The 27,947-nt window shown below is 40.4% G+C and overlaps 1 protein-coding gene across 4 annotated transcripts in view; it reads left to right on the top strand.

The window, feature by feature from the left end:
• The window catches only part of LRRC8D (leucine rich repeat containing 8 VRAC subunit D), a 131,562-nt gene extending 108,424 nt beyond the window's left edge, over positions 1-23,138 (top strand). For all 4 annotated transcript variants that reach the window (XM_061411290.1, XM_061411288.1, XM_061411289.1 and 1 more), the window contains exon 2: positions 20,193-23,138. In XM_061411290.1, the coding sequence (XP_061267274.1) occupies positions 20,195-22,771 (2,577 nt within the window). In that variant the 5' untranslated portion in view covers positions 20,193-20,194 and the 3' untranslated portion in view covers positions 22,772-23,138. The remainder of the gene's footprint in view (positions 1-20,192) is intronic.
• The last annotated feature ends 4,809 nt before the right edge of the window (positions 23,139-27,947 follow it).

Below are 27,947 nucleotides of genomic sequence, written 5' to 3'. Positions count from 1 at the left end.
CAGTTTCTTTGATGGTCATGTACTTAACTTTGATGTCATTTTTAGGACTGTTTACCCTAAATAATTGTGGACAGAATGGTGTAGTGGTTCATGGTTCATCTTTTGCAGAATACTTAAGGTAGGCATTGACAGATCTTTAAGCTCTAGGAACACAGGACTGTATCCATCTTATTCCATTATGTATATATTCTCAGCAACTGTCACATCACCTAAGCCAAATATTTATTGAAAATATTAATGGTACAGACTTAATGACTTCATGACAACAGAGGTTTCCTAAGGTCTCTGATGGGTAAGATAAGTTATCTTCAACTACAATTCCCTATTACCTAACACAACGTCTGGTGTTTGAGAATGAATCGCTGAATGATTGACAGCTACTGTCGGTCTTAACGTTGGCACACTCTACCTCATGATATTGGCCCATCAAGACAGAAGGCATTTTGGTTATAGTTCTAATGTGTTGCATGTAAATTACACAAATGATCCAATTGTTTCTTGGTTATAATGATTTGTTTTTACTGTTCTGGCCTCTCATGAGAAAGAAAGGGAAATGATACTTAATCACTCCAAAATACCTCAGAAGGATAAATTCTGTCACTTAGAAGATTTAGACCTTAGTTTACATCCAGTATCTGATACTTTAGTCTGGAATTCCCAGTGGGTATTCTAGGAATGGGCACCAGATGGGTTAAATGTAAGTTCATTCAGGCAGAGCCGAAAGCCTTGGGCCTGAATGTGTTCATCCTCTTTTCCCAAAGGCATGTAAAAACGTCATCTTCTCTTGGCCCATGACATTAACTAGGCTGGGAAACACCATTAGTGATCTCTACAATGGAATTGCAGATACTTATCATTGATACTCAAGTATGTAACATGGTTTTTCAAAAATGTTATCTTGAGCCGTTTTTTCCAGAGTTAAGTTGATGTCATGCTTTAGCAGAAAGTAAATATCCCCACATCTCCAAAGTCAAAGATCTTCATGTAATCTTCAAAGAAGCATCTCATCTGAGGTAACTTACAGCATACCGAATTAGAAATTATTTTTTTATAATTAAAGTGATTATGTATAAGTAAAGTAACTATGTACCTTCCCAATTCAAAAAATTTAGGGATTTTTACAAATGGTGGGCTACTCAATTGTGATTTCATTTTATAGCTCCACTAATTTTTTATGACTGGGAGAAATAAATATTATAACATCATAGGGCTTCCCTAATGGCTCAGATGGTAAAGATTCTGCTTGCAATGTGGGAGACCCAGGCAATGGCACTCCACTCCAGTGCTCTTGCCTGGAAAATCCCATGGACGAAGGAGCCTAGTAGGTTGCAATCCATGGGGTCCCTAAGAGTCGGACACAACTAAGCGACTTCACTTTCACTTTTCACTTTGATGTATTGGAGAAGGAAATGGCAACCCACTCCAGTGTTCTTGCCTGGAGAATCCCAGGGACAGGGGAGCCTGGTGGGCTGCCATCAATGCGGTCGCATAGAGTCGGACACAACTGAAGCGACTTAGCAGCAGCAGCAGCAAGTTCAGTCCCTGAGTCGGGAAGGTCCTCTGGAGAAGGGAATGGCAACCCACTCCAGTATTCCTGCCTGGAGAATTCCATGGAGATAGGAGCCTGACAGGCTACAGTCCACAGAGTTACAAAGATTTGGACACGACTGAGCAGCTAACACTTTCACTTTCATAACCTCATGACTGTGGCTCTCTGTTAAAGCTCCATTGCTGCCACTGGTCCTGCTGCTAAGTCGCTTCTTTTGTGTCCGACTCTGTGCGACCCTATAGACGGCAGCCCACCAGGCTCCCCTGTCCCTGGGATTCTCCAGACAAGAACACTGGAGTGGGTTGCCATTTCCTTCTCCAATGCATGAAAGTGAAAAGTGAAAAGTGAAAGTGAAGTCGCTCAGTCGTGTCCAACTCTTTTCGACCCCACGGACTGCAGCCTACCAGGCTCCTCTGTCCATGGGATTTTCCAGGCAAGGGTACTGGAGTGGGGTGCCATTGCCTTCTCCGAAAGCTCCACTAGTTTGTATAATTGGGGGCAAAGGAGAGGAGCATGAACTCCATGCACATTCTGGCTAGTGAAAGGACTTTCCAGTTAAATGTTCTATCCTACCTGCTTTTCTAAATATTGTTTATAATTTTTACAAGAGCCACACGAATAGATGGTAAGTCCTTAGAAACAGAACTAAATCTTAGAAACAAGATTTAGCAAACTGAAGATGACTAAAGCATTTCTTTGAAAGAGGAAAAAAGTGGTATTCTGCCAAACTTACCAGTTTATCACAACTAATTCTAAAATAAGGCTTTGTTTGCATTTCTCTAAAAGGCTAACCCTTTGGGGTAATTTTTAGTCAACTCTAAGATGGTTTCTAGTGTTGATAATGAATTCCACTATAACACAGATTATGTTATCAAAGGAAGTAGGTCTGAATTTTCTCACTAAGGTTTCTCCAGGAATGTGCATCATGTTAACACTTGAGTTTACAGTATGTTTTTAATGGATGGAGGTATGAGTAAATGAATAATTAAGTAAAAGCTCAGGCTAAGAGTTAATGTGTATAATGCATACATAAAATTCAGCCGAATTGCTTGGAAGCCAAAGCCAAGTGGAGAACATATGGATTCCACAGCTCTCTTTCTTTTTGGGGGTGCTGTGCTGGGTCTTAATTGCAGCACATGGAATCTTCAATCTTCACTGTGGCATGTGGAATCTAATTCCCTGATCAGGGAATGAACCCAGAGCCCCTGCATTGGGAATGCAGAGTCTTAGTCACTGGATCATCATGGAAGTGCCTCCATAGCTCTTTATGAGAGACAATCTTTTCACACCTAGTAGCAAAGATATACTTTTATAGGGTTCTCTCTATAAAGCAGCTTATTCAACACGGTGAATAATAACAAAGGCTAATTTTATTAAGCACTTATTACTCTGTTCTGGGCACTTGCTCAGTGCTTTGACACAGGTTTTTGATTTAAATGTTTATTGACCCTAGTAAACTGCACACACAGTCAGAACTTCTGCGTCCATTGCCTGTGGGGAAGGACAGCGAACCCCCATAAGGACAAGGAGAAAGAAGGCCTGAGGCTCTGGCAGATTCATTATCTCAGGGAGTCTGCCTCTCTTGTGCTTCTTCCTTCCTGACCTTTTACATCACCTGGCCAAGTGTTTAACTGGTGCTCCTTTGCCTCTGCCCAGAGTTCACACTGACTTGTCACACTCCATCAGGAATCAGATTCTGTCCTGCTCAGGGTGTGCCCAGACTTACCTTTGTCTTTTTGTTTTCCTGTAAAATGTTTAATTATGAACCAAACTGCCTGCAGATGGTCTATCAGAGTGAATTACCTTCAGAATAACTCGTTCCAAATAATTGTGTCATGCCATCCATCTAGACATTGAAGAACGCCTGTCAGAGCTGATCACTTTGACTTTGGCATCCTTAATAGTGACCTTGTATGTCTCTGTAATTAATAGTGACAACATTGGCTCCCAGGTTTAGGGCCTTCTGAGCCCTCTCTCAGAATGCTGTTACGGGCTGTATGATTCATTCAGTTACAGACCTTTATCAGGTGGCTGTCCTGTGCCATGCCCCTGGGGGGACGCAGATGAAAGAAACTCTCCTCCCTTTAGGTTAGGGATTCAAACTCAGATGGAGGAAGAAAGGAAGCTGGACAGACAGATGGAGCTCACAGTTTAAAAGGTTTGAGTGTATATTGAAATGTCTCCATGAGCAACCATTGTCTTAATTCTGTGTATATTTTTAGTACTGATGGTTAAGATCGCCTAATAAACTGCGGAGTAACTTTTTTCAACTAAATAAGCTACCTATCCAAGGTACACTGTATCAATATCTGAGTATATTTTCCTGACTTTGAGAAGTGTTTAAGGTAAGTAGAGTGAGGTACTCAGATGCTTTCTAGCAGTCTTTATTACCAAACCAGGAATTAAAAACCGCTAGGCTCCTAGGTGTCCGCATCCAGAGCAGATATCCATGGGTTTGTTATCAGCAGGGCTTTCTGTCTCAATCACAGCAAGAAGAGAATGTGGCAGATTTCCCAGGACCATGGAAAGCTGCTAGGGCTTTAAGGAGCTCCTAGTTCACTTTACTTAGCCCAGTTTCAGGCATGTGCCAGCCATACTCTAGAGAAACAAGACTGAAAGTGAATGACCTTAAAAGGAAAAAGATCGTTTTGGGTCTAAGTTTCCATCTTACAGATGGAAAGAAGCAGCGGAAGTGCAAATAAAGCTCCCTTTAGGAGTCCCACTGGCTGCCTAGTAAACTGGATGGGGTTTATGATTATCAAGTTTTGACCAAACGCTTAGTTCTGAACTTGGGATAGCTTTCTCTGGATCCCTTATGCACATTATTATCTGGGAGGTTTTTGCCCAAGCTGACGCCTGTGCCAGGCAATTTGTTATGTAAGTGTATATTGAAATGTCTGGTCAATAATGATCAGGTAACAAGATGCATTAATGTATCTCTGGTCAATAAGTTATTAATGTCCTGCTGGCTCTTTTTTTAGGGGCTAATCAGACCATTTTTCCATTATTTCTTTTTCTGTTTGTGTTTCTCCAGGCTGCTTTCTCAGGCAGGACAGCTGCTTTATTATTTCCCTTTTTATCTCTAGGACTTATATCCAGCATGCAGAGTGTATTCCATAAATATTTGTTGAATGAAATGAAGCTTCTAGTAGAAGGTACATTAAGGGAGTCCTGTAGGTCCTGAAGCATTTCTGAAATCCTTTGGCCTGAGTTTGTGGTTTAGGGAACACGAATGATAACTTATAGAAGAGACTCTGATGCTGTGTGGAATAAAATGTGAAAGCCATTGATTTAGAGGCTTTTTTTTTTTTTTTGTATTGTTCCATGAATAAGATCACAAACATGGACCTTGACTTTTAGAATTAAAAGCTGAAAGAGAAAGCAAAACAATTCACAACAGTGTATTAACACTTTTTTTTAAATTTTGCTTTAGATCTGCTAAAATGTGTTCAGAGTTATATTTCTCAGTTTAAGAGCTTTGAAGTAAATTTTTCTCTGTGAATAGCAGTACTCTAGAGAAAAAACCCCAGTAGATACTAAAATATACTTTGTGTAAAGTTTTTTTTATAGTTCACAAGTTCTGAATTTTCTCTAGTCCTCTTCTTTCAGGTGTTCAGTGGATGGGTTTTGCCAATGTGCAATCTGATTTTGATAGGGTTTATATGAAGTTTTCTGAAAAATCTGGAATTTTTTTCTTTTGAATATTCTTTTCAGTTATTTTTGAGGTATCTAATCCAAGGTAGTATTAGAATAAAAATATTCTTAAAAGCATAATTTCTTTTCATAATCTTTGAGGGAGTAACACTAGTGATTTGTTTTAATTGTGTATAGGATTATATCAGCTATAGAGTATCTTGTATCATTATAATCTGTATCTCTTAACACTTATGTAATCTTGAAAGATGGTACTGAAGAATTTATTTGCAGGGCAGCAATGGAGAAACAGACATAGAAAACAGACTTATGGACATGGGGAGAGGGGAGGAGAGGGTGAGATGTATGGAGATAGTAACATGGAAACTTATATTACCATATGTAAAATAGATAGCCAATGGGAATTTCCTGTATGTCTCAGGGAACTCAAGCAGGGGCTCTGTATCAACCTAGAGGGGTGGGATGGGGCGGGGAGATGGTTTGACAGAAAACATTCTAGAATTCTTTGTAAAGAAAAACAACAAATTTCTGTAAAGCAATTATCCTTCAATTAAAAAATAAATTAAAAAAATAAAATTTCAAACAACATTTATGTCATACCAGTCATACAAAGCTCTGTTGGAAAAAAACTGAATCATTCCTTCTCATTCTGTATCTGAAGCGTGTATTTTCTTTAACCGTATGAATTTTAGGGATCTGACTTGGGTGTGGTGTGTGTGTCCATGCACAAGTATATGTTGGGTGTTGAAAAAGGGTAATTGGTAATGATAGTTATTGTTTATTACCTCTTATGAACTTTAATTTGTTCCCCTTTGACTTGTTTCAGTGAAGGGTTTGAGAATGTTATCCTCACCAGTCTCTTGGGTATTCTCCCATTTTCCCAGTTTGACTAAGAAGGCTGATTGGTTTTCTTTTTATTCATGTCCCACTTTTTATTTTATTTTTTTTGTAATTTCATTTTTTTCTAATCAATTTATTTTTTAATTGAAGGATAATTGATTTACAGAATTTTGGTGTTTTTCTGTCAAACCTCACCATGAATCCCAGCTGAGCCACAAGGTGAACCTCACAGAACATTGTAGAAAGAAAATGAAAGTTGGTATTTGATTGGGTAGTGCATTCATGCCTAAGTGAAAAGTATATGTATTAGGTTGAGTAATTAAGCTATTTGCTTCTTCATACATTAAACTCTTTCATTAAATGAAAACTCTTTCATTTCAAGGCTATTTGACTTTTTTCTTTTTTTGATAAGCTCTTTATTTTTTTAATTTATTTTGTATTGAAGTATAAATGCTTTACAGAATTTTGCTGTTTTCTGTCAAACCTCAACATGAATTAGCCATAGGTATATATATATCCCCTCCCTTTTGAAACTCCTTCCCATCTCCCTCCCCATCCCACCCCTCTAGGTTGATACAGAGCCCCTGTTTGAGTTTCCTGAACCATACAGCAAATTCCCCTTGGCTATCTATTTTACATATGCTAATGTAAGTTTCCATGTTACTCTTTCCATACATCTCACCCTCTCCTCCCCTTTCCCCATGTCCATAAGTCTATTCTCTATGTCTGTTTCTCCACTGTTGCCCTGTAAGTAAATTCTTCAGTACCATTTTTCTAGATTCCGTATATATGTGTTAGAATACGGTATTTATCTTTCTCTTTCTGACTCACTTCACTTGGTATAATAGGTTCTAGGTTCATCCACCTCATTAGAACTGACTCAAATGTATTCTTTTTTATGGCTGAGTAATATTCCATTGTGTATATACACCACAACTTCTTTATCCATTCGTCTGTCGATGGCCATCTAGGTTGCTTCCATGTTCTAGCTATTGTAAATAGTGCTGCAGTAAACAATGGGATACATGTATCTCTTTCAATTTTGGTTTCCTCAGGGTATATGCCTAGGAGTGGGATTGCTGGGTCATATGGTGGCTTTATTCCTAGTTTTTTAAGGAATTTCCATACCTTCTTCCATAGTGGCTGTGTCAATTTACATTCCCACCAACAGTGCAAGAGTGTTCCCTTTTCTCCACACCCTTTCCAGCATTTATTGGTTGTAGACTTCTTGATGAGGGCGATTCTGACCAGTGTGAGGTGATATCTCATTGTAGTTTTAATTTGCATTTCTAAGGAGATCAGCCCTGAGATTTCTTTGGAAGGAATGATGCTAAAGCTGAAACTCCAGTACTTTGGCCATCTCATGCGAAGAGTTGACTCATTGGAAACGACTGTGATGCTGGGAGGGATTGGGGGCAGAAGAAGGGGATGACAGAGGATGAGATGGCTGGATGGCATCACTGACTCGATGGACGTGAGTCTGAGTGAACTCCTGGAGTTGGTGATGGACAGGGAGGCCTGGCGTGCTGCAATTCATGGGGTCGCAAAGAGTCAGACACAACTGAGCAACTGAACTGAACTGAACTGAATAATGAGCTATGTGAAACATTTTTTCATGTGTTTGTTAGCCATCTGTATTTCTTCTTTGGAGAAATGTCTGTTTAGGTCTTTTTCCCACTTTTTGATTGGGTTGCTTGTTTTTCTGGTATTGAGTTGTATGAGCTACTTATATATTTTGGAAATTAATCCTTTGTCAGTTGTTTCATTTGCTATTATTTTCTCCCATTCTGAGGTTTGTCTTCTCACCTTGCTTATAGTTTGCTTTGCTGTGCAAAAGCTTTTAAGTTTAATCTGGTCCCACTTGTTTACTTTTGTTTTTATTTCCATTACTCTAGGAGGTGGGTCATAGAGGATCTTGCTTTGGTTTATGTCATTGGGTGTTCTGCCTGTTTTCCTCTAAGAGTTTTATAGTTTCTGGTCTTACATTTAGGTCTTTAATCCATTTTGAGTTTATCTTTGTGTATGGTGTTAGGAAGTATTCTAATTTCATTCTTTTACATGTAGCTGTCCAGTTTTCCCAGCACCATTTATTTGAAGAGGCTGTCTTTGCCCCATTGTATATTCTTGCCTCCTTTGTCAAAAATAAGGTACCCATAGGTGCATGGGTTTATTTCTGGGCTTTCTGTCTTGTTCCATTGGTCTGTATGTCTGTTTTTGTGCCAGTACAATGCTGCCTTGGTAACTGTAGCTCTGTAATATAATCTGAAGTCTGGAAGCTTGATTCCTCCAGCTCCATTCTTCTTTTTCAAGACTGCTTTGGCTATTCAGGGTCTTTTGTGTTTCCATATGAATTGTGAAATTTTTTGTTCTAGTTCTGTGAAAAATGCCATTGGTGATTTGATAGGGATTGCATTAAATCTGTAGACTGCATTTGGTAGTATAGTCATTTTCACAGTATTGATTCTTCCTACCCAGGAACAAGGAATATCTCTCCATCTGTTTATGTCATCTTTGATTTTTTTCATTAGTGTCTTATAATTTTCTGTGTATAGTTCTTTTGTCTCCTTAGGTAAGTTTACTCCTAGATATTTTGTTCTTTCTGTTGCAATGATGAATGGAATTAATTCCTTCATTTCTATTTCTGATTTTTCATTGTTATTATATAGAAATGCAAGTGATTTCTGTGTATTGATTTTGTATCCTGCAACTTTGCTAAATTCACTGATTAGCTCTAGTAATTTTCTGATACTATCTTTAGAGTTTTCTATGTACAGTATCATGTCATAGGCACACAATGAGAACTTTACTTCTTCTTATCCGATCTGGATTCCTTTATTACTTTTTCTTCTCTGATTGCTGTAGCTAGGACTTCCAGAACTATGTTGAATAATAGTGGCAAAAGTGGACGCCTTTCTCCTGTTCCTGATCTTAGGGGAAATGCTTTCAGTTTTTCACCATTAAGAATTATGTTTGCTGTAGGCTTATCATATATGGCTTTTACTATGTTGAAGTAGGTTCCTTCTGTACCCATTTTTTGGAGAGTTTTAATCACAGATGAGTGCTGAATTTTGTCAAAGGTTTTTTTTGGCATCTATTGAGATGATCATATGGTTTTTATCTTTCAAATTGTTAATATGGTGTATCACATTGATTGATTTGGGCATACTGAAGAATTCTTGCATCCCTGGAATAAACCCAACTTGATCATGGTGTATGAGCTTTTTGATGTGTTGCTGAATTCTGTCTGCTGAAATTTTGTTGAGGATTTTTGCATCTATGTTCATTAGTGATATTGGCCTATAGTTTTCTTTTTTTGTATTGTCTTTGGTTTTGGTATCAGGATGATCATGGCCTCGTAGAATGAGTTTGGAAGTGATCCTTCCTCTGCGATTTTTTTGAAAGAGTTTTATAAAGATAGGCATTAGCTCTTCTCTAAATGTTTGATAGAATTCTCCTGTGAAGCCATCTGGTTCTGGGCTTTTGTTTTTGGGGGAGATTTTTGATCACAGCTTCAATTTCAATGCTTGTTATTGGATTGTTCATAATTTCTATTTCTTCCTGGTTCAGTCTTGGTAGATTGAACTTTTCTAAGAATCTGCCATTTCCTCCAGGTTATCTATTTTACTGCCATATAGTTGTTCATAATAGTCTCTTATAATCCTTTGTATTTCTGCATTGTTTATTGTAACCTCTCCTTTTTCATTTCTAATTTTGTTGACTTGATTCTTCTCTCTTTTTTTCTTGATGAGTCTGGCTAAGGGTTTGTCAATTTTGCTTATCTTCTCAAAGAACCAGCTTTTAGTTTGATCAATCTTTACTATTGTTTCTTTCATTTCTTTTTCATTTATTTCTGCTTGGATCTTTATGATTTCTTTCCTTCACTAATTTTGGGGGTTTTTTCTTCTTCTTTTTCCAGTTGTTTTAGGTGTAAAGTTAGGTTGTCTATTTGATGTTTTTCTTGTTTCTTGAGGTAGGATTGTATTGTTATAAACTTCCCTCTTAGAACTGCTTTTGCTGCATCCCATAGGTTTTGAGTTGTTTTGTTTTCATTGTCATTTGTTTCTAGAATTTGTTTTATTTCCCTTTTGATTTCTTCAGTAACCTGTTGGTTATTTAGAAACATGTTGTTTAATCTCCATGTGTTTGTGTTTCTTACAGTTTTTTTCTTGTAATTGATATCTAGTCTCATAGCATTGTAGTCGGAGAAGATGCTTGATACAGTTTCAGTTTTCTTAAATTTACTGAGGTTTGATTTGTGACCCAAGATGTGGTCTATCCTGGAGAATGTTCCATGTGCACTTGAGAAGATTGTGTATTCTGTATTTGGATTGAATGTCCTCAAGATATCAATGAGATCTGTCTCATCTAATGTATCATTTATGACTTGTGTTTCCTTATTAATTTTCTCTTTTGATGTTCTGTCCGTTGGTGTGAGTGGGGTATTAAAGTCTCCTACTATTATTGTGTTACTGTCAATTACTCCTTTTATGTCTGTTAGTTTTGTCTCATGTATTGAGTTGCTCCTATGTTGGGTGCATAGACATTTACAATTGTTATGTCTTCCTCTTGGATTGATCCCTTGATCATTATGTAGTGTCCTTCCTTATCTCTAATCTTCTTTATTTTAAGGTCTATGTTTTCTGATATGAGGATTGCTACTCCAGCTTCTTTTTGCTTCCCATTTGCATGGAATATATTTCTCCATCCTCTCACTTTCAGTCTTTATGTGTTTTGAGATCTGAAGTGAGTTTCTTGTAGACAGCATATATTTGAGTCTTATTTTTGTATCCATTCAGCCAGTCTGTGTCTTTTGGTTGGAGCATTTAATCCATTTACATTTAAAGTAATTATTGATATATGTGTTCCTATTGCCATTTTCTAATTGTTTGGGGTTGATTTTTTAGATCTTTTTTCTTCTGTTGTATTTCTTGACTATATAAGTCCATTTAACATTTGTTGTGAAGCTAGTTTGGTGGTACTGAATTCTCTTAACTTTTGATTGTCTGAAAAGCTTTTTATTTCTCCATCAATTTTGAATGAGATCCTTGCTGGGTACAGTAATCTTGGTTGTAGATTTTTCCCTTTCAGTACTTTAAATATATCCTGCCATGCCCTTCTGGCCTGCAGAGCTTCTGCTGAAAGATCAGCTGTTAATCCTTAGGGGTTTCCCTTGTATGTTACTTCTTGCTTCTCCCTTGCTGCTTTTAATATTCTTTCTTTGTGTTTAGTCTTTGTTAGTTTGATTAGTATGAGTCTTGGCGTGTTTCTCCTTGGGTTTATTCTGTATGGGACTCTGTGCCTCTTGGACTTGATTGGCTATTTCCTTTTTCATGTTGGGGAAATTTTCAACTATAATTTCTTCAAAATTTTTCTCATACCCTTTCTTTCTCTCTTCTTCTTCTGGGACCCCTATAATTTGAATGTTGGTGTGTTTGATATGGTCCCAGAAGTCTCTGAGACTGTCCTCAGCTCTTTTCATTCTTTTTACTTTATTCTGCTCTTCAGAAGTTATTTCCACCATTTTATTTTCCTGCTTATTGATTTGCTCTTCTGCTTGAGATATTCTGCTATTGATTCCTTCTAGAGTATTTTTAATTTCAGTAATTGTGTTGTTTTATGTTGTAATTGTGTTGTCTCTGTGTGCTTATTCTTTAATTCTTTTAGGTCTTTGCTAATTGGTTCTTGCATTTTCTCTATTTTGTTTTCAAGGTTTTTGATCATCTTTACTATCATTATTCTGAATTCTTTTTCAGGTAACCATCCTATTTCCTCTTCATTTATTTGGACTTCTGTGTTTCTAGTTTGTTCCTTCATTTGTGCAGTATTTCTCTGCCTTTTCTTTTTTTTTTAAGTTATTGTATTTGAGGTCTCCTTTTCCCAGCCTTCAAGGAAAGTTGAATTCTTTCCTTGAAGAAGGTTGGTTTCTTTCTTCCTTTTGGTTTCTGCCCTCCTAAGATTGGTCCAGTGGTTTGTGTGAGCTTCGTATAGGGTGAGATTTGTGCTGAGTTTTTGTGTGTTTTTCCTCTGACAGGAAGGCTGAGTGAGGTGGTACTCCTGTCTGCTGATGATTGGGTTTGTATTTTTGTTTTGTTTGTTGTTTAGATGAGGCGTCCTGCACAGGGTGCTACTGGTGGTTGGGTGATGCCGGGTCTTGTATCCAAGTGGTGTCCTTTGTGTGAGTTCTCACTATTTGATACTCCCTAGAGTTAGTTCTCTGGTAGTCTAGGGTCTTGGAGTCAGTGTTCCCACTCCAAAGGCTCAGAGTTTGATCTCTGGTCAGGAATCAAGATTCCACAAGTGGTTTGTTATGGCATTAAGGGAGACTAAAACCAATATCCAAAAATGAGAAACTAAAGATGAACCCCAGACAAATGGCAGTTACAAAATCAGGTAAATAATAATTAAAATAATGGAATATACACATATACATATATACCCATGAGCAAAGTGAAAACAGTCCAACAAAAATAAAGTACAGTAGATTGATCTGGTAAACAAAGAAAATCAAAAATTATATTTACCAGTTAAGAGCAAAACTAACTTAAGCACAAACTGGAAAACAAAACTAAAGCCAGGTGCCAAGTGGGGAATAAAGCAATGAAAACAAAACTAACAAATACATTGAGTGGAAAGGAAAGAAAGAAAAGAAAGAAAGAATAGATATGCAAAGTTAAATAGAGGTAGATGAAGAAGATTTATATACATTAAAGATTAACTGCAAGGGAAAAGAACAGTAGGAAAGGCAAATGAAGGAATAAATGTAGAAAAAATATAATAGGTTTAAAAAATTAAAAATTAAAATTTTAAAAAAGAGAAAAGAAAAAAAATGAAAGAAGAAAGAAAAGGGGGGAGAAAAAAGGAAAACTCCACAGAACTGCAAAAGCCCAGTGTAGAGGCAGAGGTTTATAACAGCAAGAGAAAGTGTGACTGAATATACACATATACATATACCCATAAGCAAAATCAAAACAGTCCAACAAAAATTAAGTACAATAGATTGACCCAGCAAACAAAGGAAAACAAAAATTATATCTACCAGAACAAAACTAATTAAAGCACAAACTGGAAAACAAAGCAAGGTGCGAACTGGGGAATAAAGCAATGGAAATAAGACTAACAAATACATTCAGAGGAAAGGAGAGAAAGAAAAGAAAGAAAAAATAGATATGCAAAGTTAAATAAAGGTAGATAAAGAAGATGTATATCAGTTAAAGATTAACTGCAGGGGGAAAAGAACAGTAGGAAAAGCAAACAAAGAAATAAATGTAGAAAAAATAACAATAGGTTTAAAAAATTAAAAAAGAGAAAAGAAAAAGAGGAAATGCCACAGAACTGCAAAAGCCCAACATAGAGGTTTATAACAACAATTAAAAATGTGACTGAGGAAAAAGAAAAAAAAAGCTCAAAAGTTTAGTTGGATTTCTTAGTGCCAATAAAATCGACAACTACAACAGAGAGGAGAAAAAAGAAAAAATCCAAAAGAATCTGCAGAACAAATAAAAAAATTAGAATAATAAATGTTTTTCTTGAGTCTCTGCTGTCAGAGTCCTTTCCTGTGCTGGGACTCACAGTCCACCTCACCTCCCTAGGATGCCCTCCAACACTGTAGTGATTTCTGGACCTGCTGTGGGGGCAGCTCAGATTCTAATCTGGTCCTACTCCTGTGTGTTCTTGCCTCCAATGTCCACAGCTATCAGAGCTAGTGTGTTTTCTTTTGTGGGAGCTCTCAGTGGCCTTTTATATATTCCATAGACACAGAATCTACTTGATCATGCAGATTTAATCTACAGCTTGTACAGTTTGTAGGAAGATTCTGGGTCTTCTTCCTTAGCCACACTGCCCCTGGGTTTCAATTGTGGTTTTATTTCCACATTCACATGTTGGTTGTCTGCTGGGGTTTAGCTCCTGAGGCTGCCCTGGAGCACTTAGGTTTGCCCCTGTGAGGGCCAGCTGTGGAAGTGGTGCAGCTGCTTGGGTTGCAGGGGTTCTGGCAGCACCAGGTGCTCAGGGGGGTTGGCGGCTAGGGCAGGAGGAAATATAGTGCTCTAGAAGGGTATGGCAACCAGTATTGGCCAGTATGTTCCAGTATTCTTGCCTGGAGAACCCCCTCTCTAAGAAGCCTGGCAGGCCACAGTCTACTGGGTCACAGAGAGTCGGACAGGACTGAAGCGACCTTGCATACATAAACACAAGACTTTTTTTTTTTTTTTTTTGCCTGTGGCAGCTCTGCCCCAGTGAGAGTTGAGTGTGAAGATGGTGCAGCTGCTTGGCTTGCAGGGACCCGGCGGTGCCAAGTGTTCAGGGACACAAACTTCCTCCGCGGCAGGAGTCTTTTTTTCCCAGCCTCTTGTACCTGGCGATCAGAAGGCCTCTTTGGCCAGTCTTTCTCCATAGCTCTGCCAGTTCAGGCACTTAGAGGGATCCTTTGCATGGGGTCCTTCTCTGCTGTTTGGCACATCAGGCATATAGAGGGCCCCACCCTGTAGATCCTGAAGATTTCCCTGGCGGCTCAGATGGTAAAGCATGTGCCTACAAGGTGGGAGACCCGGGTTCAATCCCTGAGTTGGGAAGAATCTCCTGGAGAAGGAAATGGCAACCCACTCCAGTATTCTTGCCTGGAAAATCCCATGGACAGAGGAGTCTGCTAGGCTACAGTCTGAGGTTGCAAAGTTCTTTCTTTTTACCCTGTAGATCAGTGCATCAGGCACTTAAAGGGGCCCCCGGGTGTGTTCCTACTCTGTAGTTCAGTGCATCAGTCACTTAAAGGAGCCCCCTGGGTGGGGTCCTACTCTGTGATTCAGTGTATCAGGTGTTTGATGGGCCAGCCTCTCTATTGTTCAGCTGTTGATGCTGGCGTGTGGAGAGAAAGAGGCTATGGTAATGGTTTCACCCACTACGTGTGACAGCAGTATCGCCTTGCTTCCATGGCTGCCTGGCTTTCCTCCACAGGCATTTCCCACCATGGTCTCCTCCCTCACATCCCCTCAATCTGTCTTTCCACAGTCAACAGCAGCCCTCACACTGGGATTGTTCCACAATCCCTAAACTCCAGCTCCCAGCCGCTGCCCCTTCCAGGACACCCACGTTTCTGCCTGGCATATGTATGGTTGCAGCTGCTGCTGCTGCTAAGTCACTTCAGTCATGTCCGACTCTGTGCAACCCCATAGACAGCAGCCCACCAGGCTCCCCAGTCCCTGGGATTCTCCAGGCAAGAACACTGGAGTGGGTTGCCATTTCCTTCTCCAATGCATGAAAGTGGAAAGTGAAAGTGAAGTCGCTCAGTTGTGTCCAACTCTTCACGACCCCATGGACTGCAGCCTACCAGGCTCCTCCATCCATAGGATTTTCCAGGGAAGAGTACTGAAGTGGGGTGCCATTGCCTTCTCCAGAGAGTTGGTTTAGGCAATAAAATAACAAAGACTGAGGTCTAGCTTCTAAATTTTAATAGTTTTACTGGGATATAGTTCATATACTATAAAATATACTCATTTAAGATGTACAGTGATAGTCACTCAGCCATGTCCAACTCTGTGACCCCAGGGACTGTAGCCCACCAGGCTCCTCAGTCCATGGAATTTCCCAGGCAAGAATACTAGAGTGGGTTGCCATTTCTTTCTCCCGGGGATCTTCCCAGGGATCGAACCCAGGTCTCTTACATTGCAGGCAAATTATTTACTGTCTAAGGCAACAGGGAAGCCCATTAAGGTGTACAATTCAGTGCTTAATTTAGTTATAGTCACAGGGTTGTCAAACCATCATCATTTCTAATTTCTGAATCTGTTAGTTGTTGGTTTATTTTACTGTCATTGGTCGTAAGATAAGAAATAGAATCATATATCATAAAATAATGTAGACCCATTCTCTATAATTTTCTGATTCATCTTTGTCCAACCAAAGTCCAGTAATTTCCCCCTTTGAACTTTAGTCCAAAAAGCTTCCTCACCATCCATGAGAAATATTTGCTTATAGGATATTAAGCTGATTTTCATATGTGCCGTAGAGAAGTCTTTGAATGTGAAGTCTACTTCCTTATAATGTAATTCTTAAAGATATATAAAGGGGACCCCAAAACATGTATGCAATTAGTATTTATTAATGTGCCTTCTTCAAGTTAAAAAGAAAAAATCCCCTAATAACCATTGATAGCCATTTCTGACTAATGGCTAAGGAGATCAAGCCTCAAGATATCTAGATACAGTCTCCTCCCTCATTAACTTGACTTTTAGATTATAAAAAATTCACCTGAGGATCATAAGAGACTTAATAAACTATGTTATATGAATATGTAGTTAATGTACTTTGTACACACACATGTATATTATATATGAAGAGCAATTTTTATTTTCAAAGTGCCACTGCATCTTTAATTCAGGTAGTGGTTGAAACACTTCCAGTTTTCCACCCAGTTTTTGATAGGTGAAATTGGAGAATGGACACATTAATTAAAGTCCTGTGTTCAAGATAAGACCTAGTCAGTGGTCGACATTGCAAAAAAGTACTGGTTTCCTGCCTATGGCTCAGGCACTTCCTTATAACTTCATTGAAACCATCCTTGGTTTCCATCTCTTGACTTACCCATTAAATGTGATATCTATACAGAGACATACTAGACTAATAATAGAATAACATTAGAATGTACAGATGTGAGAACTGGACCATAAAGAAGGCTTAGCACCAAAGAATTGATGCTTTTGAACTGTGGTGGCAAAGAAGATTCTTGAGAGCCCCTTGGATAACAAGGAGATCAAACCAGTCAATCCTAAAGGAAATCAACCCTGAATATTCACTGGAAGAACTGATGCTGAAGCTCCAATTATTTGGCCAACTGATGTGAAGAGCTGACTCTGGGAAAGGCCCTGATGCTGGGAAAGATTTAGGGCAAGAGAAGAGGGCAACAAAGAATGAGATGGTTGGATGGCATCACTGACTCAGTGGACATGAGTTTGAGCAAACTCAGGGAGATAGTGAAGGACAGAGAAGCCTGGTGTGCTGCTGTTCATAGGGTCACAAAGAGTTGGACACGACTTAGCGACTGAACAACAAGAATTCCTTATAGTTTCTGTAACATAATTTCTCCCATGTGTCTATGCTATTGATTTGCTATTTGTTCTGCCAAAATTATATTCCTCTACTCCTCACAACCACATGGAAGTTCTCATCCTTCCGGTCTCATCTGAAAAACCAGATCTCTGCAGTCCTCCCATTTGCCCAGTGTGGCTGTAAGTTTGCCCTGTTCTGTGCCTCCCCTATACTTTGCATTAACCAGGTAAGAGCGATTTTCTTACCATGTCATAATAATACACTTATTGCTTGTCATCTACCATTTGAGCAGGAGCTCTTTGCGGGACCATTTCTATCTGCTTCTCCATGGTGCCTGATGCATGTTTTTTTTAAAATTCTGAGTGAATGTCATGAAAGGTTGTTCTAGGGAAGGTGTTGATTACATAATTTCATTCCTCTGTCTCCTGAAAGCCAAGGACAACAGTGAAAAGGTCCTTCCTTCAACAGCCAAGCCTTAACCAAGAACACAGTCACTGGATAACAGTGTGATAGAGACAGAGATTTGAAGATGAAAGATTCTGTTAGCTCTGTCACTTAATTGGCTCAGGAAGGTCACTTAAGATTTTTGTGCCTCAGGTTTCCTCATATCCTTGGGCAATAGTAATGCCTAGTTCACTGGGTTATTGTGAGAATCAGTTGAGACATTTTATGGAAAAGTAGCTTGCAAACTGGAAAGCGCTGCAAACATGAGAAGAGACCTTAGAATCTGGTAGAAAGAACAGGTGGTTTGGCCTTAAATAAGATTTTAAGTCCAGACTCCACCACTAATTATTTGACTTGCACAATTTAACTCCTGAGAGCCTATGTCTTTGCTTGTCAAAGGAAAGCGATAACACTTAGGCAGCTTAAAGTAATGTTGTGAAGGTTAGATGGAATCCAGGCAATGTTCCATTTATAGTCCATCGGTGTATGTTCAACGGTTAGCAACCAGCACTTTTGCACATTGTATCTTCATACCTCTGCACCCTCTTTTCTATGGCAGATTTTACCCCAGGGAGAGCAGGCCCTTCCTCTCAGGCCAGGGAGAGGACAGTAAGGGCAGGCTGCTGGAGGAAGTTACTGAATCTCCCGGCCTGTGACCCCAGCTGGCCTGGGTGTGCCTTGGGACAGGGGTGAGGCAAAGCCTCAGTGTGGTGTCCCAGCACATTCCTAGGGCAGCTGTTTCTACTGCAGCTTCTTTTACCATTTCTTTTTGAAGCTCCTTATTGAAGTTAAAGCATGCATACCAAAAAGGTACATAGCCTAAGTGTATAGATCACGTTTTATACACCCATGTATATTGAATACACCCATGTAACCAGATCATTCATTCTCATTACTGCCTGATGTTCCACTTTGTAAATGCACCACATCTGATTTTTCTGTTCTAGTGCTGATGGACGTTTGGAAAATCTACAGTTTAGGGGTGTTGCAGAGTGCTGCTGTGATTGCTAATTCATGTCTTTTGATGGGTATATGTATTTCTCATGGGTGTGTACTTAGCAGTGGGAGTGCTGGGCCATAGAGTGTGCATATATTCAGTTTGGGTAGATATTCAAAAAAATTTTCCCAGCATATTTGTATAAATTCATACTCCTACCAAAAGTGTTTGACTTCTAATTGCTCCACATCCTCACATCTTCAGTATTATCTGTATTTTTAATTTTAGGAATTGTAAGACTGTGTAGCATTTTGGAGGTGGAACCATTCCCTCAGCCTCCAAAGCTTCAAATTTAATATGTTCATTTTCAGGAAAGTGCTGTGTACAGAAGCAGGGGATTGTGAAGATACAAAGCTCCTGCTATGATGCTTGGTATATGGAAGGAAGATGACAAATGATAGCTGCTATCATTATCATCCTCCTTGACATCATCATCATCACTAATCACTGCCTTCTCTGCTCTTAAGGGCAGAGAGCAGGACACGGTAGACCCAAGGGTGAATAAGACATAGTCTCTACCCAGTAGCAGCTCAAGAGCTAGTTGAAGAGGCCAACACTGGAAATAGATTCTTTTTAGAGTGTACAATAGGAACTTGAGAAAGAGGTAGTGCTTGAGCTGGGACTTGAAGAATAAGTCAGAGTTCAACAGGAAAAGAAAGGAAATGGCAGGGGCACAAAACCTTTGGGGAGCGGCTGCTGTGGGCAGCATGCTAGAAGAGAAGAGCCATCTGAGGCTGGAATCATTGTGTGCTGGTGTTGGTTTTTCAGGTGTTGTCACCCTTGCTAGGATGCATGGGGCAGAGCTGGTGACCATTCGGTGTCAGTGTGACATTACAGTACTCTGCTGCTGTGTTCTCCACCCTGTATCTTTTATTTTCTTCCTTCTCTAGGAAAATAGTCAGCCATCTCTTCTCTCTCTTGGGATCAAAACCTGTCCCGAGTACAAGGTGCTTGAAAACCACCTCTGAAGGTTTGATAGCTGCAAAATGTCAGTGATTACAAGGATCCCACAGCTTCTTTGCTGTGTGTTCCTTTAACTATGTTTATGTTGAGAACTGGCTAATAGTTTTTATTCTCGTGTGGGTCCAGGTTGCTTGTGGTTGCAGTTAAGTTTAATAAAATGCTCTTCTGCCCAGTGCCATATGGAGACCATGAATAAATGTTCTTGAGGAATTTTGATGATTATAATGATGGCGATAAAGGTGATGATCAAGAACTAATACAATGTCTCATTAATTGAGCATCAACTGTGTGTCAAGCATTGGCTGTATAACAGTAAGGAAGATGGACATGATCCCTATGCCCATGGAACTTAGAATCTTAGGGAGGATTAGACAAGTAAACAGTTGGTTCTACTAATATAATAAGGGCTGTGATGGATAGAGGTACATAGTTCTCTCATAGTACATAGAATCAAAGAAGCACCTCACCCATACTAGGAATCAGGGAGGGCTTCCTGGGAAAGGCAACATAAACTGATAGGCTCGTGGAGAGAAGTGGGGAGGAAGTATTCCAGGCAGAGAAAACAGTGTGTAGGAGGAGTAGAGTGTAGGGGAGGTTGGCTGATTGGAGAAGCTGGAAGAAGAGGCTAGAAATAGAAAGCATTTTGCCACTTAATGTTTTCATTTGCATCTGTGTCATAATATCTTTTGTTTGCCTGTTTTCTAGGAATGTTTACCCTTGCGGAAGTTGCTTCACTTAATGACATTCAGCCAACTTACCGAATCCTGAAACCATGGTGGGACGTGTTTATGGATTACCTGGCTGTTGTTATGCTGATGGTAGCCATCTTTGCAGGAACCATGCAACTTACCAAAGATCAAGTGGTCTGCTTGCCAGTATTGCCAGCTCCTATAAATTCAAAGGCACATGCTACACCAGGAAATGCCGACATTACCACCAACATCCCGAAGATGGAATCAGCCACAGACCAAGACCAAGATGGGCGGATGACAAATGAGATTTCCTTTGGCGCATCCGCTGTGACACCTGACATACCTCTCAGAGCCACATATCCTCATGCAGATTCCACGGCTCCAAATCAGGAGGCCAAGAAAGAGAAGAAAGACCCAACAGGCCGAAAAACAAACTTGGATTTCCAGCAATATGTATTTATTAATCAGATGTGTTACCATCTGGCCCTTCCGTGGTATTCCAAGTACTTTCCATACCTTGCTCTTATACATACTATTATTCTCATGGTCAGTAGCAACTTTTGGTTCAAATATCCTAAAACATGCTCAAAAGTAGAGCATTTCGTTTCAATCTTAGGAAAGTGCTTTGAATCTCCTTGGACTACTAAAGCATTGTCTGAGACAGCGTGTGAAGACTCGGAGGAAAACAAGCAGAGAATAACAGGTGCCCAGACTCTACCAAAGCATGTGTCTACCAGCAGTGATGAAGGGAGCCCCAGCGCCAGCACCCCAATGATCAACAAGACTGGATTCAAATTTTCAGCCGAGAAGCCTGTGATCGAAGTCCCCAGCATGACCATCCTGGATAAAAAGGACGGGGAACAGGCCAAAGCCCTGTTCGAGAAAGTGCGGAAGTTCCGTGCTCACGTGGAAGACAGTGACTTGATCTATAAACTCTATGTGGTCCAAACAGTTATCAAAACAGCCAAATTCATTTTTATTCTCTGCTACACAGCAAACTTTGTCAACGCAATCAGCTTTGAACACGTCTGCAAGCCCAAAGTGGAGCACCTGACTGGTTACGAGGTGTTTGAGTGCACCCACAACATGGCGTACATGCTGAAAAAGCTGCTCATCAGTTACATATCCATTATTTGTGTGTATGGTTTTATCTGCCTCTACACTCTCTTCTGGTTATTCAGGATTCCTTTGAAGGAATATTCTTTTGAAAAAGTCAGAGAAGAGAGCAGTTTCAGTGACATTCCAGATGTCAAAAATGATTTTGCGTTCCTTCTCCACATGGTAGACCAGTATGACCAGCTCTATTCCAAGCGTTTTGGGGTGTTCTTGTCAGAAGTCAGTGAAAATAAACTTCGGGAAATTAGTTTGAACCACGAGTGGACATTTGAAAAACTGAGGCAGCACGTGTCACGCAACGCCCAGGACAAGCAGGAGCTCCATTTGTTTATGCTCTCCGGCGTGCCTGATGCTGTCTTTGACCTCACAGACCTGGATGTGCTAAAACTCGAGCTGATTCCAGAAGCTAAACTTCCTGCTAAGATTTCTCAGATGACTAATCTCCAAGAGCTTCACCTGTGCCACTGCCCTGCAAAAGTGGAGCAGACTGCTTTCAGCTTTCTCCGTGATCACTTGAGATGCCTTCACGTGAAGTTCACTGATGTGGCAGAAATCCCTGCCTGGGTGTATCTGCTCAAAAACCTTCGCGAACTGTACTTGATAGGCAATTTGAACTCTGAAAACAATAAGATGATAGGCCTCGAATCTCTCCGAGAGTTGCGGCACCTTAAGATCCTCCACGTGAAGAGCAATTTGACCAAAGTCCCCTCCAACATTACTGATGTGGCCCCACATCTCACCAAGTTAGTCATTCATAATGACGGCACTAAACTCCTGGTACTGAACAGCCTTAAGAAAATGATGAATGTTGCCGAGCTTGAACTCCAAAACTGTGAGCTAGAGAGAATTCCACATGCTATTTTCAGCCTCTCTAACTTACAGGAACTGGATTTAAAGTCAAATAACATCCGCACAATTGAAGAAATCATCAGTTTCCAGCATTTAAAACGACTTACTTGTTTAAAATTATGGCATAATAAAATTGTCACCATTCCACCCTCCATCACCCACGTCAAAAACTTGGAGTCACTTTATTTCTCTAACAACAAGCTGGAATCCCTACCGGTGGCAGTGTTTAGTTTACAGAAACTCAGATGCTTAGATGTGAGTTACAACAACATTTCCATGATCCCAGTAGAAATAGGATTGCTTCAGAACCTGCAGCATTTGCATATCACGGGGAACAAAGTGGACGTTCTGCCGAAACAGCTGTTTAAATGTGTTAAGTTGAGGACTTTGAATCTAGGGCAGAACTGCATCACATCCCTCCCAGAGAAGATCGGTCAGCTGTCACAGCTCACCCAGCTGGAGCTAAAGGGGAACTGCTTGGACCGCCTGCCAGCCCAGCTGGGCCAGTGTCGCCTGCTCAAGAAAAGTGGGCTTGTGGTGGAAGATCACCTTTTTGACACCCTTCCCCTCGAAGTCAAAGAAGCGTTGAATCAAGATATAAATATTCCCTTTGCAAATGGGATTTAAACTGAGATCCTGCATGCACATACGTGTGCAGGAACCACTTCCTAGATTGCAGATGTTCATGTACCAGTTATTGCAAGATGATGCATTTTAGGAGTAGATACACCTCTAAAAATACAACACAGGGAGAGGACGCATAGAAGGCTGATAGAAGACATAACTGAATGTTCAGCGTTTGTAGTGTTTTAAGTCATTTACTTCCAAATCTTTTCTCTCTTTTTCTTTTTTCTGGGGAAAGGGAAGGAAAAATTATAATCACTAATCTTGGTTTCTTTTTAAATTGTTTGTAACTTGGATGCTGCCGCTACTGAATGTTTACAAATTGCTTGCCTGCTAAAGTAAATGATTAAATTGACATTTTCTTACTATACCACCTTTTTTTGAGGTGTCTTGATTTACTTTGCTTAATTGGTATAATAATGCTTTAATTCAGACCACTGAAGGCACATCAGGCAAATTTAGATTTGCTGAAATACTGATTTCTTTTTTGTTTGAATTTCAAGCACCTAAAATAAGTACTTCTTATAATATTTAACTGGTGTTACCACTTCTGAGAATCCCATTTTATAGATTTTACACTCTTGAAGACCTGAAATGCAGCAAAAGAGTGTAGATCATTGAGAGAGTTTGGTTTGTCTGTTTTTTAAGAATAAATATCAAAGAAAAAAGAACTCTCTCCTTACTAATAGTTGTTTTTCATAGTCTGGAGTTCTGATCATATGATATGCTTTTCTATCACTACTATAGAGCTGCCAATAAATAGAAAATGTTAGTTTAAAATAAATTTAATTACAACCAAAATAAAATTTTAATGTTTTAATGACTAACATCTTTCCAATTTATCACCATTTGGAAGATAACACAAATTCAAAGCAAATATCATTAAATTACTTACCCTTTGCACTGTTGTGGGGAAAAAAGTAGGATTTGTAGTTCATTGAATTGGAAAACTATTTCTATTCATTTTAGTGACAGGCTGTACTTCTTGTGTTTGTCTGCAGCTAGGAAGGGTCATGTTCAGGGAAATGCTAGCAGAATGTACTTTTTGGGTGATGATTTTTCCTTCTTTATCTAACTTAGAAAGTAGCTAAATCGATCTCAGAAAATCAAAAAAATTCCCTGGTACCTGTCTGTATAGGTTGGCAGGTATTTCATAGGCTTTTGTACACTTGGATAGTCTCTCATCACACCTTAGCATGGCTTGAAAGATTCTGCAGAGAATGTGCAAAGATGGACTTGCATGCATGCTTTTCCTCCCCTAAATTGATCTCTGGGGCTGCTGGCCTGTTGCAAGTGGTGCTGGTCTTTGCCTACTGTATAGCTTCTGCATATTTACCTTCAGAGGCGTTATCACTGATAGAAGCTGCAGCCACCGTGGCTGAATGAGCAACCGACCCCAGCGTCAGCATCCTGGCCACTCCCTCTCTTCCTAGAAGACTTGAGGTAGAAGAGTAACTTGAAAGGCCAGGTTTAGAAAATCAGAGGACCGTGACTGAGTTTTGGTGTAAGCAAGTTCTCTCCGGATCAGGCATCTTCCATTTCTCTCAGCATTCACTGATATATTCACTGGTATTGATCATGTACCTACTTTGTGCCTTGGAAATTCAAGGAACTGAGGATTCACTGTTGGAATAAGTCACAGCCTTGTGTTTATAACAGACTGTGTGAGATCATATCAATTAGGCAACTAATACAAATAATTGGTTATAGTTGTCATGTAGAAGGCGTACAGAATCTGTGCATGAATAACAGCTGGGAGGGGGCACATTTGGTTCAAGTGGAGGTTCAGGGAAGTTTGCACTTGGAAACTCTGCCTGTCAACACTCCTGGACATTTCCTCCCCACCAGCCCCACAGGGCGCTGTTCTCCCTAAAGAGTAAGGCCACCACCCAAAATTGGTACAACATCTTTAGAAGGATGCCTCACTTGTGAGATAAACAGGCCAGATCTTAGGATCCTTGCTTTATGGACTAGGAAGCTTGTTTTCCTCTCTAAAAAGTGCATGTTGTTCTTGTAGGCACAGGTGACAGCCTTCCCACAGCTCAACTTGCTTGTCAGAGAGGCCTGGAGGAACCCAGACTCTGACCCTCCCACAGCTTGACACTGGCAGCTGCCCTTAGGCACCTGTTTCTTTATCAATACTTGGGGTTCAGTCACTTAGAACTGATTGGTATTACATGCCTTCAAACAATATCAAGGGGTATCTTTGCTCTTACCCAAACTTCTATTGACTTTATCAGCCCTTAATGATTTCCTTGAACTCTGAAGAGTTCACGGTCAATTGATTTAAATGCCGCATTCCTTGCCACCGTTTGCAAATAGCCGTATTTTAAAAGAGGATTCCTAAGAAATGCTGATTCATCCAACAGATTTTAAATGGGCTGGGTCTTGGAGTCTCAATAAAACAGCAGATGAGATTATGGGCCCAAATATACCATCAACCCATATGTCTTCACAAATTTATGTTGGCACTGCACACTCTAGACATGGGGAAAACACAAGTTAAAATGTACAAGTTTGGCTTACTAGCATTTTTGTATCTTCTAAAGTTCCTTGAGCACCACTTGAAGAAAATTATTTTGAAGTATCTTTAAATGTTCCATGTATATGCGAATCCCTGAGAACTTGGCTTATTTTCAGCTGTTTGACTTTTTCCCATCAACATTCAGTTTTGGCTTAGCGGAGAGGATTGGCTTTTTCAGGGGTTCAGAAAGACGAGCTGAGATTGTTACTGGGGCCCCATTCGTAGTAGTAATTTGTTGTTGTGTAGTCTGTAAGTCGGAGAAGGCAGTGGCACCCCACTCCAGTACTCTTGCCTGGGAAATCCCATGGACAGAGGGGCCTGGTAGGCCACAGTCCATGGGGTCGCTAAGAGTCGGACACGACTGAGCGACTTCACTTTCACTTTTCACTTTCATGCATTGGAGAAGGAAATGGCAACCCACTCCAGGGTTCTTGCCTGGAGAATCCCAGGGACGGGGGAGCCTGGTGGGCTGCCATCTATGGGGTCGCAGAGTCGGACACGACTGAAGTGACTTAGCAGCAGCAGCAGTCTGTAAGTCTCGTCTGACTCTGCAACCCCATGGACTGTACCCCACCAGGCTCCTTTGTCCATGGATTCTGCAGGGGAGAATACTGGAATGGGTTGCCATTTCCTCCTCCAGGGGATTTTCCTGACCCAGGAATTGAACCCACATCTCCTGTGTCTCCTGCACTGCAGGTGATTCTTAGCAATTTGATAATAGGTAGAAAGAGTTCATTCTCTGTAAGCCCTGGGCAACATTCCTGATCATTTGACATTTTTCATGTGCAAAGGAAAAAGTCTTATGTTTTATTAGTATTATTGCTAGTACTTTTTCTGACTGCCTCTCCTGGACTCAGCTTCAGCCAGCAGCTAAACTCAAAGTTGCTGATGGAGCAAGCTCCCAAGTGCCCTTGAGACCAGCGCCCACTGGCTGTTTCCATTCACCTGCTGAAGTGAAGCCAGAGGGCTGTCCTCTCCCTCAGACCTCTGGCAGCGCTTGCGTCAGTAATTCATTCCAATAAAATGGTCCCTTTATCATCCTTAAACAAAGACTGTACTAACAAAACCCCCTTTCATGAAAAGAAGAAGGAAAGGAAAAAAAAACAAAAACCCTGGAAAACAGTTTTCAAACGTCCTCTAACTTGTGACTGTGACACAAAGAAGTGGCCCCATCTGGCCTAGCCAGCTGTGGCCCTTCTGGGACAGCACATTAGATATTTAGAGCAGTGTCTGCTGGTGGGGAGGAGGCAGAAGGCCAGAGCCCTCGCCCCTCAAGTCTGGCCTAGGCTGGGGAGGTGGTCATACCACCAACATCAGGGGGAAAAGCCCCTTAACTGGCCAGTCTTAAAACTCCAAAGAGGAATAGTGGTCCCGTCTTCATCCTTACTACTTCTGGAAATACAGTCGCTAAATTGCCCCAGGTAAGCTACAACTTGCTGGTGGAAATGAGCAAGCTGTTTTGCTTGGTCAGTCCTGCAGGGCTTCATCTCTGACTCATGACTCGCCACCCTCCCACAGTGCAGGACCTCTCTGATAAAAACTGCCCCCTAATTAGTTTTTTTTTTACTCCCAAGATGTCAGGCTCTGGAGTGAGAGTGTCTGGATTTGAATCCTGCCTCGGCCTCAGCTGTATGACCATAGCAAGTAACTTAACCTCTCTAAGCCTCAGTTGCTTTATCTGTAAATAGGAATAATAATGTGTGTCCATGTGTGCTCAATCGCTTCAGTCGTGACTCAAAGTCAAGTATTGAGACCCCTTGGATTGTAGCCCACCAGGCTCCTCCGTCCATCGGATTCTCCAGGCAAGAATACTGGAGTGAGTTACCATGTCCTCCTCCAGGGGATCTTCCTGACCCAGGGGTGGAACCTGAGTATCTTGCATCTCCTGCATTGACAGGGGGTTCTAGAGCCACCTGGGAAGCCTGGAAATAATAATGCCTTCCAATGGCATTTTTTTTGGTGAAGACGGAATGATTTAAGGGACTCTGTCTGGCAGAGAGTAAGTACTCAATAACATTCAGCTAGCATTATTTTTATCCCCAACTGTGACAGAGACAATTAGCCTTCCTTAATATACATTCTCAACTTCCTTAGTCATGGGATTTTCAGTGAACACCTGAAAACATAAAATATGTGTAAAATAAATTATTTCCCAAACTTACTTGAAACTAGATGTGGCCAAATGACTTAATTCTAGCCCAGAAGGTGGAAATGAAAGTGGAACATGCAATTTCCGAATCAGGCCCTTAAGGAGAAAGGCAACCGTACCTTTCATTCACCATGGCAACCAGAGAGAGGAAGCGTGATAGTTGACTGCTTATAATTAATTATATATCATTCTCCCAAGAACCTGAGGTTTTGAAGGTCCTACAACCACTCTAGTGACATACACACTCGTGCTCAACACACGGACACCCTTCACAGACTCAGGTAGCTAAATCCATTTCATTGTTTAACCTTCAGACTGGGTCTGGGTTAGCTGCTTGAAGCTCACCCAGCCGTGGGATAACCTGCTCAGAGCCTTTTCTGAATGTCCCTGGGAAACTGCCAAGTAGCCTGTCATGAAAGTTGGCTGGAGTAGTTTCAAGGGTAGACCTGCCCAAAGGAATCACCCAGGTGTTAAGCCAAACTGTGTAGATACTGTAAACAAATACA

This window comes from Bos javanicus, chromosome 3 (genome assembly GCF_032452875.1).
Source record: "Bos javanicus breed banteng chromosome 3, ARS-OSU_banteng_1.0, whole genome shotgun sequence".
Lineage (NCBI taxonomy): Eukaryota > Metazoa > Chordata > Mammalia > Artiodactyla > Bovidae > Bos > Bos javanicus.
This window is presented reverse-complemented; position numbering and strand designations above follow the sequence as displayed.